Genomic DNA, 16,846 nt, shown 5'->3' with positions numbered 1-16,846 from the left:
CGTGCCATAATGATGGCGGCTGCGCGAAAAGCACGCAGCCGCGCATTATATGATGCTGCCTCACGGAGCAGGTAAGTGGCTTTTGCGCAGGCAAAACGCTGCGTGTTTTGCGTGCACAAAAACGCCACGCACGTCTGAATCAGCCCTTAATGTGATAAACATTTGTTTCTAGCATTTCATATAGCATTTTCATGGGCACTATAACCAGTCTGCGGCGGACTCTACTGGCCAAGGTTGGAATTGTTCAGCTGACTTCTTTCTAAGGATATGTTCACACGCTTAGCAAAAATGTCTGAAAATACGGAGCTGTTTTCCAGGGAAAACAGCTCCTGATTTTCAGAATGTTTTTTTATCAACCCGCGTTTTTCGCTGCGTTTTTTACAGCCATTTTTGGAGCTGTTTTTCTATGGAATCAATGAAAAACGGCTCCAAAAACGTCCCAAGAAGTGACATGCACTTCTTTATCGCGGACGTCTTTTTTCGTGCCATTATTGGAAAACGAGGTGTAAAAAAACGCTCTGCCGGAACAGAACGCCATATTTCCCATTGAAATCAATTGGCAGATGTTTCTAGGTGTTCTGCTTTTGATTTTCCAGCCGTTTTTCTGGACATTTGAACATACCCTAAGGCATACCTGTAGTGCTTTCTCTGCTGGCTGCCCTTGGAGAGGGCACGGGGATTGTTTATTAGCTGTATCTGTCTTGGGTGTAACCATAGCAGCCGCTATGGACTCTTAGACTAAAGTGGAATGTTGTTCCTTGTTATGGAGAAAATCCATTCCCTGAATAAAATTAACTCCAACTATATATTATTCACTGGAGTCTGTAGTGTGGATCCCATTTATGGATCACTGCTCAGAGACATACGCAGCATTTTGTCATGGGGAAGTTTCACAGGTATGGTTATGCATATGTGGAGCGCACACATACAAACATGCAGTTGATAGAGGCATTCGGTGCCATCATAATAAAGTGAATACAGAATGGCACCATACAATACACTTAAAGGAACAGTGTCACGAAAATTTAATTTTTTACATCAGTTTGATTTTAGTGTTTTATTAAAAACTTTTATATTTATTTGTGTGTTTGTGTTTTAAATTTTTGAACTTTTTCTTCCCTATGGGGGCTGCCATTTTTTTTTTCATCTCTGTATGTGTCGATTAACGACACATACAGACATGGAATACGGCACATACAGTCCCATAGTGAATGCGAACGGGGCCCGTTCAATCCACTATGCTGTACGCCGTCTGTGTGGGAACGGCGCATGAACTGTGCGACGTCCGGCGCCATTTTATTGTGGACCGGAAGTCGCGGCCGGACAGTAAGATTACTACTTCCGGTCGCGGCTTCCGGACTTGTGCACTTGGAGCGGAGGTAGCAGACGGAGCGGACGGACCGGAGGGAGCGGCGGCGGCAGGAGCAGGTAAGTTTGGTCTGTGTATGTACGTGTTTTACTGTGTTTACTACTGTATGTTAACCTACTACACTGTGTGTTAGCTGAAAAAATGGCGACACACAGTGTAGGAGGTTTGACCGTTCAATCCCCTCATTTCTCCCGGCACTAGCCAGGATAAAGGAGGGGGGATTCTGAGAGCTCACTAGAGCGAGTGAGTTTTCTCAAATTTTGCAGCATAAAGAAATGTGGTTGCTTTACCACATGCAATGCTGCAATTTTGGGAATTGCTCCATCTAGTGACCAGCGCTGGGAAATGTTATAAATTAGAATCTAATTTATAATATTTCCTGACTCGTGAAAAAATTAAAAAAATTAGAACAATGTTTAATCACCTATACACTAACTGTTTAACAAAAAAATATATATATATTTTCCAGCGACACATTACCTTTAATATGGTTTTGAATACTTTGAGGGGTGAATTTTTTTAAATGGGGTGATTCATGGAGAGTTTCTAATATATAAGGCCCTCAAAGCCAGAAATGATCTGGGCCATGAAAAAATAGGTTTTGGAAATTTCTTGAAAATGTGAGAAATTGTTGCTAAAGTTCTAAGCCTTGTAACGAAAATAAAAGGACGTTCAAAAAAACGATGCAAACATAAAGTAGACATATGGGAAATATTAACTAGTAACTATTGTGTGTGGTATTAATATCTGTTTTGCAAGCAGATACATTAAAATTTAGAAAAATGCTATTTTTTGCACATTTTCTCTCAATTTTGGTGTTTTTCACAAATAAATACTGAATTTATCGACCAAATTTTTTCACAGATGCAAAGTACAATATGTCACGAGAAAACAATCTCAGAATCGCTTGGATAGGTAAAAGCATTCCAAAGCTATTACCAAATAAACTAACACATGTCTGATTTTAAAAAATCGCCTGCGTCCACAAGGACAAAACAGGCTGTGTCCTGAAGGGGTTAAACTTCATATATTACATAACATAATGTCAATAATCATGTGAAGTTACTTATGTCATGAATATAAATGTAAAATCATAGAAAGAGCTTCATTGAAAGCAATATGCAATATTGATAGCTATGAGTCGTACAAACAGATCAATTTGTCACAATATGCATAAAATATATACAACATATGCAAAATGGTACATATAATACAGAGGAAGACACCAAGAACGGGACAAAAATAGTACGCAATATATATCAAGTAGTATTCTGTGTGGAATAATTATCAAGCCGCAATTGATCTCTATGTGAAAAGTAATATCTATGGGTGATTTGTTGAGGAAAACCGATAAAGAATCCCGAGACACATGGAACATATGAAACATTTGAAACAAATGGAGCAGCCTAAGTTAATATGCATAAGTAATGTGTTGTAAAATTATGTGGTCTAAAATATAAAGGTACATATGGAAATGTAATGGTCTATATGGTCTATTCAGTAATGCCTCATGCACAAGACTGTTGCGCCACTCGGGCCGTTTTTGACGGCATCCGAGTGGCACCCGATAGTCTTCATGGACCCATTCACTTTAGCGGGTAAATCGGGTCCGTGACGGCACATATGGTCGTGTGAATGAGGCGTAAGGATTCTATCCATCAGTTTGGGTGGCTGACCAAGTTAAATCCATTGAATTATGCAGATTGCACAAAGTTATGCGTATATAAAGTGTTAAAGATCATAGTTATACACATACAGTGCATATTCAGCACATATTGAATAGGACATACATGATGTGTCTACTACATGTAATATGCTGGATCTTGTGAAATGGTGCTTAAAGAATAGCGGCTGGCCGCCTAAGGAGGCGCTGCCTGCATGCTGGATCCTGCAAGATGGAATACCTAGTGCTGTCTGAACATTGACAAACTGTGTTTGTTAGTGATACTCTATTATTCTGGCAGCGATTCTCTCTTCTGCTCCTCACACTGAAACAATTTGTGAGGCAGAAGATTCGCTGCCAGACCTTTTCATAACAAACACAGATGTGATCGCTGTGATAGGTTCTCACAACAATCATATGATCAGGTACCACATAGATTGGTCTTTGAACCTCTGCTCAGTGCCCAGGGCTATTGGCAACAGGCGGGGTACAGGGCTGCATGCACGCGATCGCGTGCGCACTATATTTTCAATGGAAATTCAGGTGATCGCTGTGATTGGTTCTCACAGCGATCACATGATCAGGGACCACACAGATTGGTCCTTGATCTTATGCACAGTGGCTTAGCACTGTTGCCGATCGTGCATGCACACTCTCTGAAGCACCGCCATAATTAGTCTATACGGCGGACTTCAGAAACCTCACCGCTGGCCGTAAAAACAAACGTTGGGAACCGGTTAACAAAAGATTCTCCCAGATTTACTCTCCCTACGATATATGCTGTATTCAGATTATTAGTACCCAGATGCATAACTTTAAATTTATCCACATTAAACCTCATTTGTCTACCGCAGGGCGCATGCACGGCCTTAAAGGGCCAGTATGCGCAAAGTTGCAGAATACTGCAATTAGCCCAGAATGCTTCGGGACAATAAGAGGGGCTCTGCCCTCTCGATCCTTGCCTGAACGTTGTTGTGTTATCTTAAGTTTGTCTTTGCAAATGGTCTCCTAGTGTTTTCCAGTTCCCAGTGTTACCCGTTCCTGCTGCCTGTTCCCTGTATCCCGTGCTACCGTGCCTTCAAGAGTTGGAGTCGTGTTGTGCCCTCCGCTGCATCTATAGTGTCGCACCCCACCGGATGTCTGTCTACTGTCGGAGCCTCATCTTAGCCTGAAACCACCACTGCTGTCTACATTGCCTCAGGTACCCTTTCTGAACTTTAGACATTGCATTGTACCTGTTTGGTCAGCTGCTATTCCACTACGCCGTACGTTCCAGTGTGTCCACACCCCGCGCCGTGACAGTACGCTCAGACCATACACCCCGCTGGTCAATTCAAGAGCCTGTCACCCTCCCAAACCATGCAGGCAGACCTGCAGGACCTGCGAACACAACAGGATCAACTTCTTGTGGCAGTAGACTCCATGGCACTACAGCTAGGGGCGCGAAGCTGCTTCCTTCTCAGCTCCTGTTCCAGCTTCTCCGACTGATCCTCCTGCTACACCTCCTAGCATCACCGGTTCTGAGCCTCGGTTCTCGCTGCCACTACCACCTAGTTTCTACAGAAACGCAAGTGTGTGCAGGGGATTTGTCAGCCAGTGTCATATCCACTTCACCCTGCATGCCAGAGCATTTCCCTCAGACGGCGCCAGGATCGCCTTCATTATTTCTCTACTTGCTGTCAAGGCCCCGGCGTGGGCGAACCCAATCTGGGAACTTCAGGGACCCGATACTTCCAGGGGTTTGTGCGGTTATTCCGCATTGTGTTCGAGGAGCGTGGACAAGTCTCGTCGGCAGCTACATCTATACTGAACCTTCGCCAGGAGGACACCACCGTGGGCGAGTACGCCATCCAGTTCCGGACCATGGCAGGAGAGCTGTCCCGGAACTATGAGGCGTTAGTAGCTTCCTTCTGGCATGGTCTGTCTTCCAAGTTCAAAGATGAACTAGGACGACCTAATTTTACTTGCCACCTGGGTGGACATGAGGCTCAGAGAAAGATCCCAAGAGGTTCATCAAGAGAGAAGGCTTCCTAGGTTGACTCACAACTTCCAGCAATCTCTCTTGTCCTCATCTGCTGCTTCACCCAAGGTTCCGATGCAAGTAGATCGGCTTAGACTATCTGTCCAGGAAAAACAGCGCAGGCACACTTCTGGACTCTGTCTATATTGCAGCCTCGCTGGCCATTTCGTGCGTCTGTGTCCCCAGATGCCAAAAAACTCCCACACCACTCTCCTCCAAGCTGTTCATCAGGCCCCATCTGGTCTCTGCTTATCTGGACTCTGGCTCTGCAGCCAATTTTATACGCAAAGACCTTGTGGATCTTCTTCACTTGCCCACTACCCTTCTGGAGAAGCCGTTGATCGTTGCCTCAGTAGATGGATTGCCGATGCCCGACCCAATATTGTCTGTAACCAAACCACTGAGGCTTCAAGTGCGTGCCCTTCATTCTGAGCTCATCACCCTGTTTGTCCTATCCAAGGCCGTCAACCCTGTGCTGCTGGGTTTGCCTTGGCTCCGCCTACAAGCCCCAGTCCTGGATTGGAACTCCGGAGAGGTTCTTCAGTGGGTTCCCAAGTGCCTCAACCGCTGTCTGGGGCATATTCATCCACTTCAGCTTCCTCCGCATCAGTCATTGGCAGGGTTGCCCTCTTGCTATTCTCAGTTCTCGGATGTCTTAGACAAGAAGGAGGCAGAGACGTTGCCACCACATCGAGCATATGATTGTCCTATTGACTTAGTTCCTGATTCATCCCCTCCTCGCGTTAGAGTATACTCTCTCTCTCTTTACCTGAAACCCATTCAATGTCTGCCTATATTTAGGAGAATCTATAGAGGGGCTTCATTCGCAAATCCTTATCCCCGGCCAGGGCCGGGTTTTTCTTTGTGAAAAAGAAAGACAGATCCCTCCGACCCGGCATTGACTACCGGGGCCTCAACCAGATCACGGTAAACAACAGATACCCATTACATTTTCCGTGATCTCCTCTATGTCTGTGTTGTGGTGTATGTCGATGACATTTCGATTTTTTCCCCAGATTCAGTAACTCGTCAGAGACATGTTCGCCAAGTTTTGCTTCGAATCACCTATATGCCAAGCTGGAGAAGTGAATGTTCGAGAGAAAGTCTCTACCCTTCCTGGGCTATATCATCTCTGATCAGGCATCAAAATGGATCCTGAGAAGGTAAAGGCTGTCTTGGAATGGCCACGCCCTCAAGGCTTAAAAGGAATGTGTCACGAATTAAATCTTTTTTAAATAAGTTACTAATTTCTATTATATTGTTTACGTTTTTTGCTGTATTTTTTTTTCTTCTACATGGTGGAAAGTATTATTTAATAATAATGTGACATGTTTTCCTTTGTTGGACACCAGAGGGAGCACTTCCCAGAATTACAGCAAGGTGAATAAGGCAAAGCAACTTGACTCACAGCTGCCGTAAATGTGGGAGGGAATCTCACCCCCCTCCTACAAGCCAGGAAAAGGTGTCTTCAAATTGCTATGCAGTGTCCGGCTGCCATTTTGGGTGTGATTGTACAAATGGCAGCTGGCAGAAGCTATAGGACACACCAAAAGGCTAAGGGTATGTTCAGACGCTTACTAAACAAAGGAAAAACAGCTCCTGATTTTCAGCCATTTTTTAATCAAACTCACATTTTTGGCGGCATTTTTAACGGCCTTTTTGGAGCTGTTTTTCTATAGAGTGAATGAAAAACGGCTCCAAAAACATCCGAAGAAGTGATATGCACTTCTTTTTGGCGGGCGTCTTTTTAAGTGCCATTTTTGTAAAATGGCCGCGTAAAAAATGCCCCGTAAGAACAGAACGCAGTATTTCCCTTTGAAACCAATGGGCAGATGTTGTAGGCGATCTGCTTCCGATTTTTCAGCTGTTTTTCGGGACGTTTACGGCACAAAAAATGGCTGAAAACACTGCGTGTGAACATACTCTTAGAATGATGAAAGTGAAGTGAATGACTTTTCAGTTGACAGGTTCACATGTCGTGTATTTTACATGTTTTTTTTGCACATTTTACGTGCCAAAAACGCATAAAAAAACGCTTGATTTTGCATGTTTGGGGGGATGTGTGTGTGTGTGAGGGGGTGCTCATCGCTGATTCTTCAAAACAGCTGATAAGCGGCTATGAAGGATCAGCGGCGCCTGTGCATACTCTGCTGCACAAAAATAGGACACAGCTCTGCTGCGCACACTACACACACAGATCTGCTGTGCGAGTGCACACACACAGCTCTGCTACACACAGACACACCCACCACTGCTACACACACAGCCCTGCTACACACACACACACACTCAGCACTGCTACATACAGATACACACTCAGCTCTGATGCACACACACACACACACACACACACACTCAGCACTTCTACCTTAAGACACACACACAGTTACAGCAGATGTGGGGGGGGGCGCCGCCTGTGCCGCCAGGGGGGTCACGAGAGCGGGGGTCTGTGAGAGAGAGAGGGACAGACAGAGACACAAACACCTTACCTGCAGTGCTGCCGGTTTTCATAATGGCGCCTGCTATCTCCCTACAAACCAGCTTCTCTGCTGTGTGGCTCTGAACTGCGGCTGCGCAGTACAGAGCCAGATAGCAGATTCAATGAACGGCTCACGTTCATTGTATCCTATGCATTGTGCTGCCGTATTGCAGCTGTGTATGTGTCGTTAAGGCCTCATTTACACGAGCGTGTGCGTTTTGCGCGCGCAAAAAACGCTGCGTTTTGCGCGCGCAAAAGGCACTTGGCAGCTCCGTGTGTCATCCGTGTATGATGCGCGGCTGCGTGATTTTCGCGCAGCCGCCATCATAGAGATGAGGCTAGTCGACGCCCGTCACTGTCCAAGGTGCTGAAAGAGCTAACTCTTTCAGCACCCTCGACAGTGAATGCCGAACACAATATACACCAACCTGTGAATAAAAAAAGACTTTCATACTTACCAAGAACTTCCTGCTTCCCCCAGTCCGGGCTCCCGGCCGTTGCCTTGGTGACGCGTCCCTCTCTTGTCATCCGGCCCCACCTCCCAGGATGACGCCGCAGTCCATGAGACCGCTGCAGCCTGTGATTGGCTGCAGCCTGTGCTTGGCCTGTGATTGGCTGCAGCTGTCACTTTGACTGAACTGTCATCCCGGGAGGTCGGACCGGAGTTATCGGTAAGTCAGAACGTCTTTTTTTTTTTACAGGTTCATGGATTTTCGGAGCGGAAGTCACTGTCCATGGTGATTAACCAGTTTAACGCTTTCAGCACCGTGGACAGTGACTGTCTCCTGACGTCGCGTACCCGAACATTTTTTACCGGTTTCGGTCAAAACGAGTTTGGCCGAACCCGGTGAAGTTCGGTGCGCTCATCTCGAATTTGACACTCCGTTTGGATGTTTGTAAACAGAAAAGCACGTGGTGCTTTTCTGTTTACATTCAGGAGTTTGACAGCTCTTGCGCGAATCACGCAGTTCGCACGGAAGTGCTTCCGTGCGGCATGCGTGGTTTTCACGCACCCATTGACTTCAATGGGTGCGTGAGTGCGCGAAAAACGCACGATTATAGAACATGTCGTGAGTTTTTTTCTGCGCACACGCGCTGAGCGCAATTCACGCATCGTCTAAACTGCCCCATTGACTAATATAGGTGCGTACGACATGCGTGCAAAGCACGCGCGTCGCACGCGCGTATAATACGCTCGTGTAAATGAGGCCTAAGAGACACATACACAGATGAAATAAAACATGGCAGCCCCCCAGTAAAGTAAGAAAGTGTTAATAAAAAAAATTTGTGTGTGAAAAATTTAATAAAGTCAATATAATATTTTATTAAATAAAAACACATAAATTAATAAAAAAAAAAAAAAATCCTGACACTATCCCTTTAAGGGCCATACAGCGCTTCCAGGGATTCGCCAACTTCTACCGGCTGTTCATTCCCAACTTCTCACTGACAGCGCCCATCTCCACCCTCCCCAAAAAGGGCATGAATGCCAAGGTGTGGACTCCAGAAGCAGAGGCCGCGTTCAAGAGCTTAAAGAAGGCCTTCACGTCAGCCTCAATCCTTCATCATCCTGATGTGTCCCGACAGTTTTTGTTGGAAGTGGACGCCTCCTCTGTTGGTGCTGGCGCACTTCTGTTCCAGAGTGGTTCCAAAGGCAAGACTGTGGTATGTGGCTACTGCTCTAAGCTTTTTTCTCCCGCAGAGCGCAACTACTCGATTGCGGATCGGGAGTTACTGGCCATCAAGCTGGTTCTGCAGGAGTGGAGACACCTACTAGAAGGCGCAGCTCATCCTATCCTGGTATTCACGGACCACAAGAACCTCACCCATCTCCAGACGGCCCAACGGCTAAACCCTCGCCAGGCCAGGTGGTCACTGTTCTTCGCTCGGTTCCAGTTTGAGCTCCACTACCTCCCTGCTGACAAGAATGTGAGGGCCGATGCCTTGTCTAGGTCATTCGAGACAGAGGACACTGTGGAGTCCCCACAGAATATCATTGACCCTTCCTGTATCATCTCTGTCAACGCTCTGCAAGTTAGAGACATTCCTCTGGGAAAGACCTTTGTATGTCTGGCAGACAGAGGAAGAATCCTCCGCTGGGGACACAGTTCCAAGCCGGCAGGTCACGCGGGTGCCCGTAAGACCTGAGACCTAATTCCCTGTCAGTTCTGGTGGCCCACGCTGCCCAAAGACGTCACGGATTTTGTCTCCTCCTGTACGGTGTGCGCAGCAAATCAAGTTGCCCACTCCAGACCAGCTGGTCTGCTCCAGCCACTGCTTGTGCCTGATGCCCCCTGCAATGGACTTTGTCACAGATCTGCCTCTCTCTGCTGGATGCAGTATGGTCTGGGTGGTGGTGGATCAATTTTCCAAGATGGCTCATTTTGTTCCACTGACTGGTCTGCCTTCTGCTTCCTGACTGGCCAGTCTCTTCGTCCAACACATCTTCCGACTGCACGGCTTGCCTCTGCATATTGTCTCGGATTGAGGGATCCAGTTCACCTCTAAGTTCTGGAGAGCCCTCTGCGGTCTCCTCGGTGTAAAGTTAGACTTCTCCTCGCTCCTACCATCCCCAGTCCAATGGTCAAGTCGAGAGGGTTAATCAGATTATGGAGTACTATCTGCGGCACTTTATCTCCAGGCAGCATGATGACTGGGTGCAGCTGCTTCCTTTGGCTGAGTTCTCTTATAACAACCATACTAGTGAGTCCACCACCTCCAGCCCGTTCTTCATTGTCTACGGCCAACGTCCACGAATACCTCTTCCTGTTTCCACTATGACCCAGGTGCCTGCAGCTGACTCTACCTTCAGGGACTTTCTGAAGATTTGGCAGCAGACCCGATCTTCTATTCTGCTGGCGGTCGACCGCATGAAGAAAAAGGCAGACACTAGAAGACGAGAACCTCCCGAGTTACTTCCAGGTACTAAGGTCTGGCTGTCTTCCAAGAATATCCGGCTGAAGGTACCATCTTGCAAGTTTGCCCCAGGTTCCTCGGACCCTTCGAGATTCTGCTGCAGATAAATCCTGTCTCTTACAAGCTTCGGCTGCCTCCCACCCTCAAGATCCCACACTCCTGGACCGCTACTCCAGAACTCCTAGTTCCGCAGTGGCTCCTGGTGGCTCGTCAGGGACATTCAAGGTGAGGGAGATCCTGGCCACCAAGAGAGTAGGTGCAAGGACGTTTTATTTGGTGGATTGGAGGGGATTTGATCCAGAGGAGAGGTCTTGGGAGCCAGAGGAGAACATCAATGCTCCTGTCCTCGTGAAGAGGTTTCTCTCCCGCTATGGCCCAAAGAAGAGGGCGGATACTGTAACGTCTATGGCCGCGGACCATTGTCCTGACTTACCCTCTGATGGCCGCGGCTATGGACGAGTGAGTTCCCGGCGGCATCTCCCTCCTGAGAGACGCCGGCATTCACTTCCAGGTCCGGAAACTGTCTCCCGCAGGGCGCGCTGCACGGCCTTAAAGGGCTAGTACGCGCACAGTTGCAGAATACTGCAATTAGCCCAGAATGCTTCGGAACTATAAAAGGGGCTCTGCCCTCTCGATCCTTGCCTGAGCGTTGTTGTGTTATCTTAAGTTTGTCTTTGCAAATGGTCTCCTAGTGTTTTCCAGTTCCCAGTGTTACCCGTTCCTGCTGCCTGTTCCCTGTATCCCATGTTACCATGCCTCTGTGCCTTCAAGAGTTGGAGTCGTGTTGTGCCCTCCGCTGCATCTATTGTGTCGCACCCTGCCGGGTGTCTGTCTACTGTCGGAGCCTCATCTTAGCCTGAATCTACCGCTACTGAATACATTGCCTCCGGTACCCTTTCTGAACTATAGACATTGCATTGTACCTGTTTGGCCGGCTGCTATCCCGCTACGTGGTACGGCCCAGTGGGTCCACACCCTGCGCCGTGACACCTTGTCACTACCAGTCACGAGAGAATCTTGAATATTATGAACAGGGGGATAGAAATAACTGAACTAAGTACTTTAAGTACTCTTGGGTGTAACCCATCTGGTCCTGGAGCATTGTTCACATTTATTTTATTTAACCCCTTTGGGACAAAGCCATTTTTTTATTTTTCATTTTAGTTATTCACTCCCCGCATTCCAAGGGCCATAACTTTTTTATTTTTCCATCAATAGACTGGTATGAGGGCTTATTTATTGCGGGAGGAGTTGTAGTTTCTTTTGGTACCATTTAAATTTCCATATAATGTACTGGGAAAGCGAAAAAAAATTCTTTGCGGGCTGAAGTTGGAAAAAACTGTGATTCCTCAATGTTTTTTTGGGTTTCGTTTTTATGACTTTCACCGTGCAGTAAAAACTACAACTTTTCTTTAGTCTGTGGCTCAATACGATTACAGTGATAACAAATTAATATAGTTTGTTTTATATTTTACTACTTTTATTAATAATAAACATGTTTTGTGTCGCCACATTCCGAGAGCCATAACTTTTTTATTTTTTTCACCGATTGAGTAGTGTGCCATTTTCTTAGTATGTAGAACTTTTTGCTAACTTTTTATAATATTTTTTTTGAGGGATAAGTTGACCAAAAAACAGCGATTTTGGCATTTTTACGGCATTCACCATGCGCATTAAATAATGCTATATTGTAATAGTTCAGACTTTTATGGATGCAGTGATACCAATTTTGTTAACTTTTTTTATTTTTTACATTACTTTAGGGGGAAAAAATTTGAAAAGTGATTTATTTTTTTTATTTTTAATATATTTTTATTTCTTTTCACTTTTTTTACACACTTTATTAGCCCCCCTAGGGGACCTGAACCAATGATCGTTAGATCGCTGGTACAATACTCTGCTATACGTAATTTTTACAGGCTTCTGTTAAGCCCTGCCACAGGCAGAGTGAAGGCAGCCCTGGGGGCCTAAATTAGGTCCATGGGCTGCCATAACAACCGTCATCACCCCCCGAATTCACCGCAGGGGGGGCGATGAGCTGTCGGAGGGGGCCGCCCCCCTCTTTTCAACGCCTCAGATGCTGCGGTCGCGATTGAACGCAGCATTTGAGGGGTTAAACAGCCAGGAACAGAGCGATAGCTTCTCCCGGCTGTTAGTCCCGGGTGTCCGCTGTAAAATACAGCAGACACCCACAGCATATGGAGCACACTCAGCGCGTGAACGCACTCCAAACATCACCCCGCGCACCCCGACGTAATAGCATTGCATGTTTGCGGATGAATTGGGGACGCAAATAAACGTTCGTGTGAATGAGGCCTAAGTTATGAAGTTAGATGTGATGACTAACAGCTTTGAATTTTTTCCATAAACATGTTTTTTCTGTGCAAAAGTGCTAAAAAGTTAAATAAACTATACATATTTGGTATCTTCACAATTGTATGGCCCTATAGAATAAAGATATGTTATTTTTAACGCATGGTAAAACGTGGAAAAAAAAACCCTGGATAGATGATCTGGCAGACACTCGGCGTAGCAGACACGAGGAGTAGCAGACACTTGGCACAGATGACAATTGGCACAGATGACAGCTGTCGTGGCAGATGACGCTTGGCAGATGACGCTTGGCGTGGCAGAGGGGATGAACTCGACTCCAACACAATTACTGGATACGGGATATAGGATACGGGAATACAGGATACAACTAAGGGACCATTTGCAATAACGAACATGGCTAGGCACAACAACGCTCAGGCAAGGAGGAAGGGTCCTTTTTATACAGGGGATGAGTAGGGATTGGATATGGAGCTTATTTCTTGTGCGCGTGCTGGCCCTTTATGACCCTATGCACAGCAGCCGAGGACAGTCTTGTGTGCCGGCGTCTCAGAGGAGGGAGACGCCGGCAAGAGCTCAGAGGCCTGCGATCGCGGCCGTTGACGGGTAAGTAATGCTGACGGGCCGTGGCCATTAAAGTACTACTTATGAGATGAATCTCTTGATGAGAGCTGGAGTATCCACATTCTCTTCAGGCTCCCATGACCTCTCCTCAGGACCAAACCCTTTCCAGTCCACCAGATAGAAGGTCCTCCCTACTACCCTCTTGTAATCCGTGATCTCTTTTAATTCAAAGATGTCAGAAGAACCGCATGGAACAACTGTATAACCAAGAGATTTTCTGAATCGATTCAGGACCACAGGCTTTAGGAGGGAGACATAAAATGAGTTGGGGATTTTGAGGGTAGGAGGTAGCCAAAGCTTATAGGATACAGGGTTTATCTGTTGCAAAACCTTAAAGGGACCGAGGAATCTGTAAGCGAATTTGTGGAAAGGGATCTTCAGGCGATGTTTCTGGAGGACAATCAGACCTTGACTCAATGAGAAAACTGAGAAATGTTTCTTCTCCTATCTGCATATCCCTTCATGCGATCCACCTACTGAAGGATCACAGACTTAGTTTGCTGCCAGATATGAAGAAAACCTCCGAAGGAATAATTGGCTGCAGGCACTTAAGACGTAGATGGAACAGGAAGAGGAATACGTGGATGTTGACTGTACACTTTGAAGAATGGAGAAGACGCAGTAGATTCACTAGTATGACTGTTGTAGGACAATTCGGCCCATGGCAGAAGCTGTACCCAATTGTCCTGTTGAACTGAACTGAAATGACGAAGATTATTCCCAAGTACCTGGTTGATCCTTTCAACTTGGCCATTAGACTGCGGGTGATAAGCGGAAGAAAAGTCAAATGTCACATCCAAGAGTCTACATAGGGCTCTCCAGAATTTAGACGTGAATTGTACACCCTGATCTGACACAATATGGAGGGGGAGACCGTGCAAATGAAAGATGTACTGGATGAACAAACTTGCCAGACAAGGAGCAGAGGGTAGACCGGTTAAAGGAACGAAATGTGCCATCTTGGAGAAGCAGTTCACTACGACCCAGACCGTAGTACATCCAGAAGAAGAGGGGAGGTCAGTAATAAAATCCATGGCTATGTGTTGCAAGGGAGCATCAGGAACTGGCAGAGGTAGAAGCAGGCCAGCAGTTTTAGAATGAGTAACCTTGTTTTGGGCACAGTTCACACAGCATGAAACATCGTCCAAGACATCTTTCGGTAGCGTGGGCGACCAGTAGTGACGAGCAATAAAGTACTGAGTTTTACGAACTTGGAATTATGTCTCCAGCAAAGAATTCTTCTCCTGTTGATTTGCAGAAGATTAAGAGCAATAATCCTAGAAGGATCAATAACACGTTAAGGACTTTCTTCAGAGTCATTAGTCTCAAACAACCGAGACAGAGCATTGGCTTTAGGCCTCATTTACACGAGCGTATTATACGCGCGTGCGACGCGCGTGCTTTTCACGCGTGCCGTACGCACCTATAATAGTCTATGGGGCTGTTTAGACGATGCGTGAATTTTGCGCAGCGTGAGTGCGTTGCGTAAAACTCACGACATGTTCTATAATCTTGCGTTTTTCACGCAACACGCACCCATTGACTTCAATGGGTGCGTGAAAACAACGCATGCCACACGGACGGTCCTGCGTTGCATGCGCGAAAAACACGCAAGAGCTGTTATGTCCATTCTAATTAGTCTATAAAGCTACACAAAGCTTCTCCAAACCAGGAAGTGCCTGCCTTTCAAGTGCGAGGGGGCAAGACTAGCCAGTGCCAGGAGAGTTGTCTGGGGATATTTTGGAGTATTTCACAGCCACATACTACAGCCATGCCGCGCGGGATGGATGTGGAGCGCCTCATTCTTTTTATCCAGGAGCATCCAGCAATATGGGATAACAGATGTGAGGAGTATCACAACAGGACGGTGAAGGAGGACGCATGGGAGTTGGTGGCCAAAAACCTCTTTGGGCAAGAGTGGGAGACAGGCCGAACCCGTGACCGCACTCGGTTGGGTGAGTACCTTGCATTTTCTGTCAATGGCTGTCATGCCTATAGAAAACATGGGCCCTGTATGTGTATTGCGCACATGAGCACGAGAAACTTTGGTGGAGCAGGTGCTTCGCACGTCCCACCGCATTGCCATTGCAGGGCCCTTCATTTTGTAGTGAGAGGTGATAGTTCTGATGGCGTGTTTTGTTTTTGTTACATACACCAGTCCAAGATATCAAGACACGGTGGCGGAGCTGCCGTGATCAATTCAGGCGAGAGATGGGTGACAAGGGACGCAGCGGAGATGGGGCATCTCGCAAACGGCCCTACATGTATACGAAACAGCTGATGTTCCTGAAGGACATCATGGATATGCGCACGTAAGCATTTATGTCGTTGCATGAGTGTACTGTGTGTTTGTCCAGGTCCTGTCTGTCAACGTGTTGTTGTGGGCATTGTTAGATTTTGTACTCATAATTTTTTGCCTCCTTGTAGAACCACCGACAATTTGGAGGATACAGCAGAGGAGACTGACGTGGGGGAGTCTGTGGCCGAAGCCCCTGCTCCCAATATCCTGCCACCCAGCCCCGAGCCGACACCCCAGGAGCCCGCACCAGGCCAGTCAGAACGGCCGGTTGGCTCTCCAGCCCAGGAGCGGCCCGTGCGAGCCCGCAGTCGGCGTCTTCGTGCCCCACAGCCCTCCACATCTGCCCAGGTGGATACGCGGGTACTCGAGTATTTGAGGCGAGCCGCAGAGGAGGATGGCAATGATGCCTTTGGCCGCAGCATTGTGCCCCTCCTACGCCTGGTGCCGATGGACCTTATGGGCCGTCTGCAGGCGTCGATCGTCACATTGATCGACGCTTGCAGACCGCCACACAATCCCCATCCGTGTTTCACGGCAATCGAGCAGTGGCGAAATACTTACATGCCGCCACCCACGGCCCAGGTGCCTGGCCAATTTCACCCTGTTCCCCATATGGCCCGTCCGCATCCATACATGCGCCCTATGGCTCCCCACTTTGCGGGGCCCACATTCCAGCCACCACATCAGCACCACTATGCTGGCCAGGAACAACCTACCCAGCTCCAGGTCCAGCATAGTGGTGCTGAAATGCAGGCATATGCCTCCCCAGCCCAACTATACCAACACCTCTGAGTGTGTTGGTGCCAATATTTCTGGACGGCACTGTTGTGTGTGGTGCAGGCCTGGCCACGTATATTGTGTGATCCTGTTTTTCGTTTGGATTTCGTTACACCATGTTGGTGTGTTATTTTTTTAGCCAAAAATTTGGGATTGGTCCGAATCCCTTAATAAAAAAAAAAAAAATCATGGTTTTGTTTCGTTTTATTATTCTTTTCGACCACCCAACAGAAGGTTTGGCACACATTTCCTTAGCCTACACTCTCACACACTTCTGGCCTTTTGGACCAATGCATGGACATGTGATATGAGGTTTTAGTTAATCTCTCGTGGTTTGACATGGCTTGTAAGGGATTCCAAAGTTTAGG

The 16,846-nt window shown here is 47.0% G+C and overlaps 1 protein-coding gene across 1 annotated transcript; it reads left to right on the top strand.

The window, feature by feature from the left end:
- Positions 1 to 14,882: 14,882 nt before the first annotated feature.
- On the top strand, positions 14,883 to 16,610 carry LOC142761169 (uncharacterized). The gene is made up of 2 exons (XM_075864360.1): positions 14,883 to 15,714; positions 15,830 to 16,610. Exons 1-2 carry the CDS (start codon positions 15,614 to 15,616, stop codon positions 16,491 to 16,493), a joined length of 765 nt encoding a protein of 254 aa, XP_075720475.1. The 5' UTR covers positions 14,883 to 15,613; the 3' UTR covers positions 16,494 to 16,610.
- The last annotated feature ends 236 nt before the right edge of the window (positions 16,611 to 16,846 follow it).

This window comes from Rhinoderma darwinii, chromosome 4 (assembly GCF_050947455.1).
Source record: "Rhinoderma darwinii isolate aRhiDar2 chromosome 4, aRhiDar2.hap1, whole genome shotgun sequence".
In the NCBI taxonomy this organism is placed as follows: domain Eukaryota; kingdom Metazoa; phylum Chordata; class Amphibia; order Anura; family Rhinodermatidae; genus Rhinoderma; species Rhinoderma darwinii.
The sequence above is the reverse complement of the archived record's forward strand: the minus strand, read 5'-3'. Positions and strand labels throughout refer to the sequence as shown.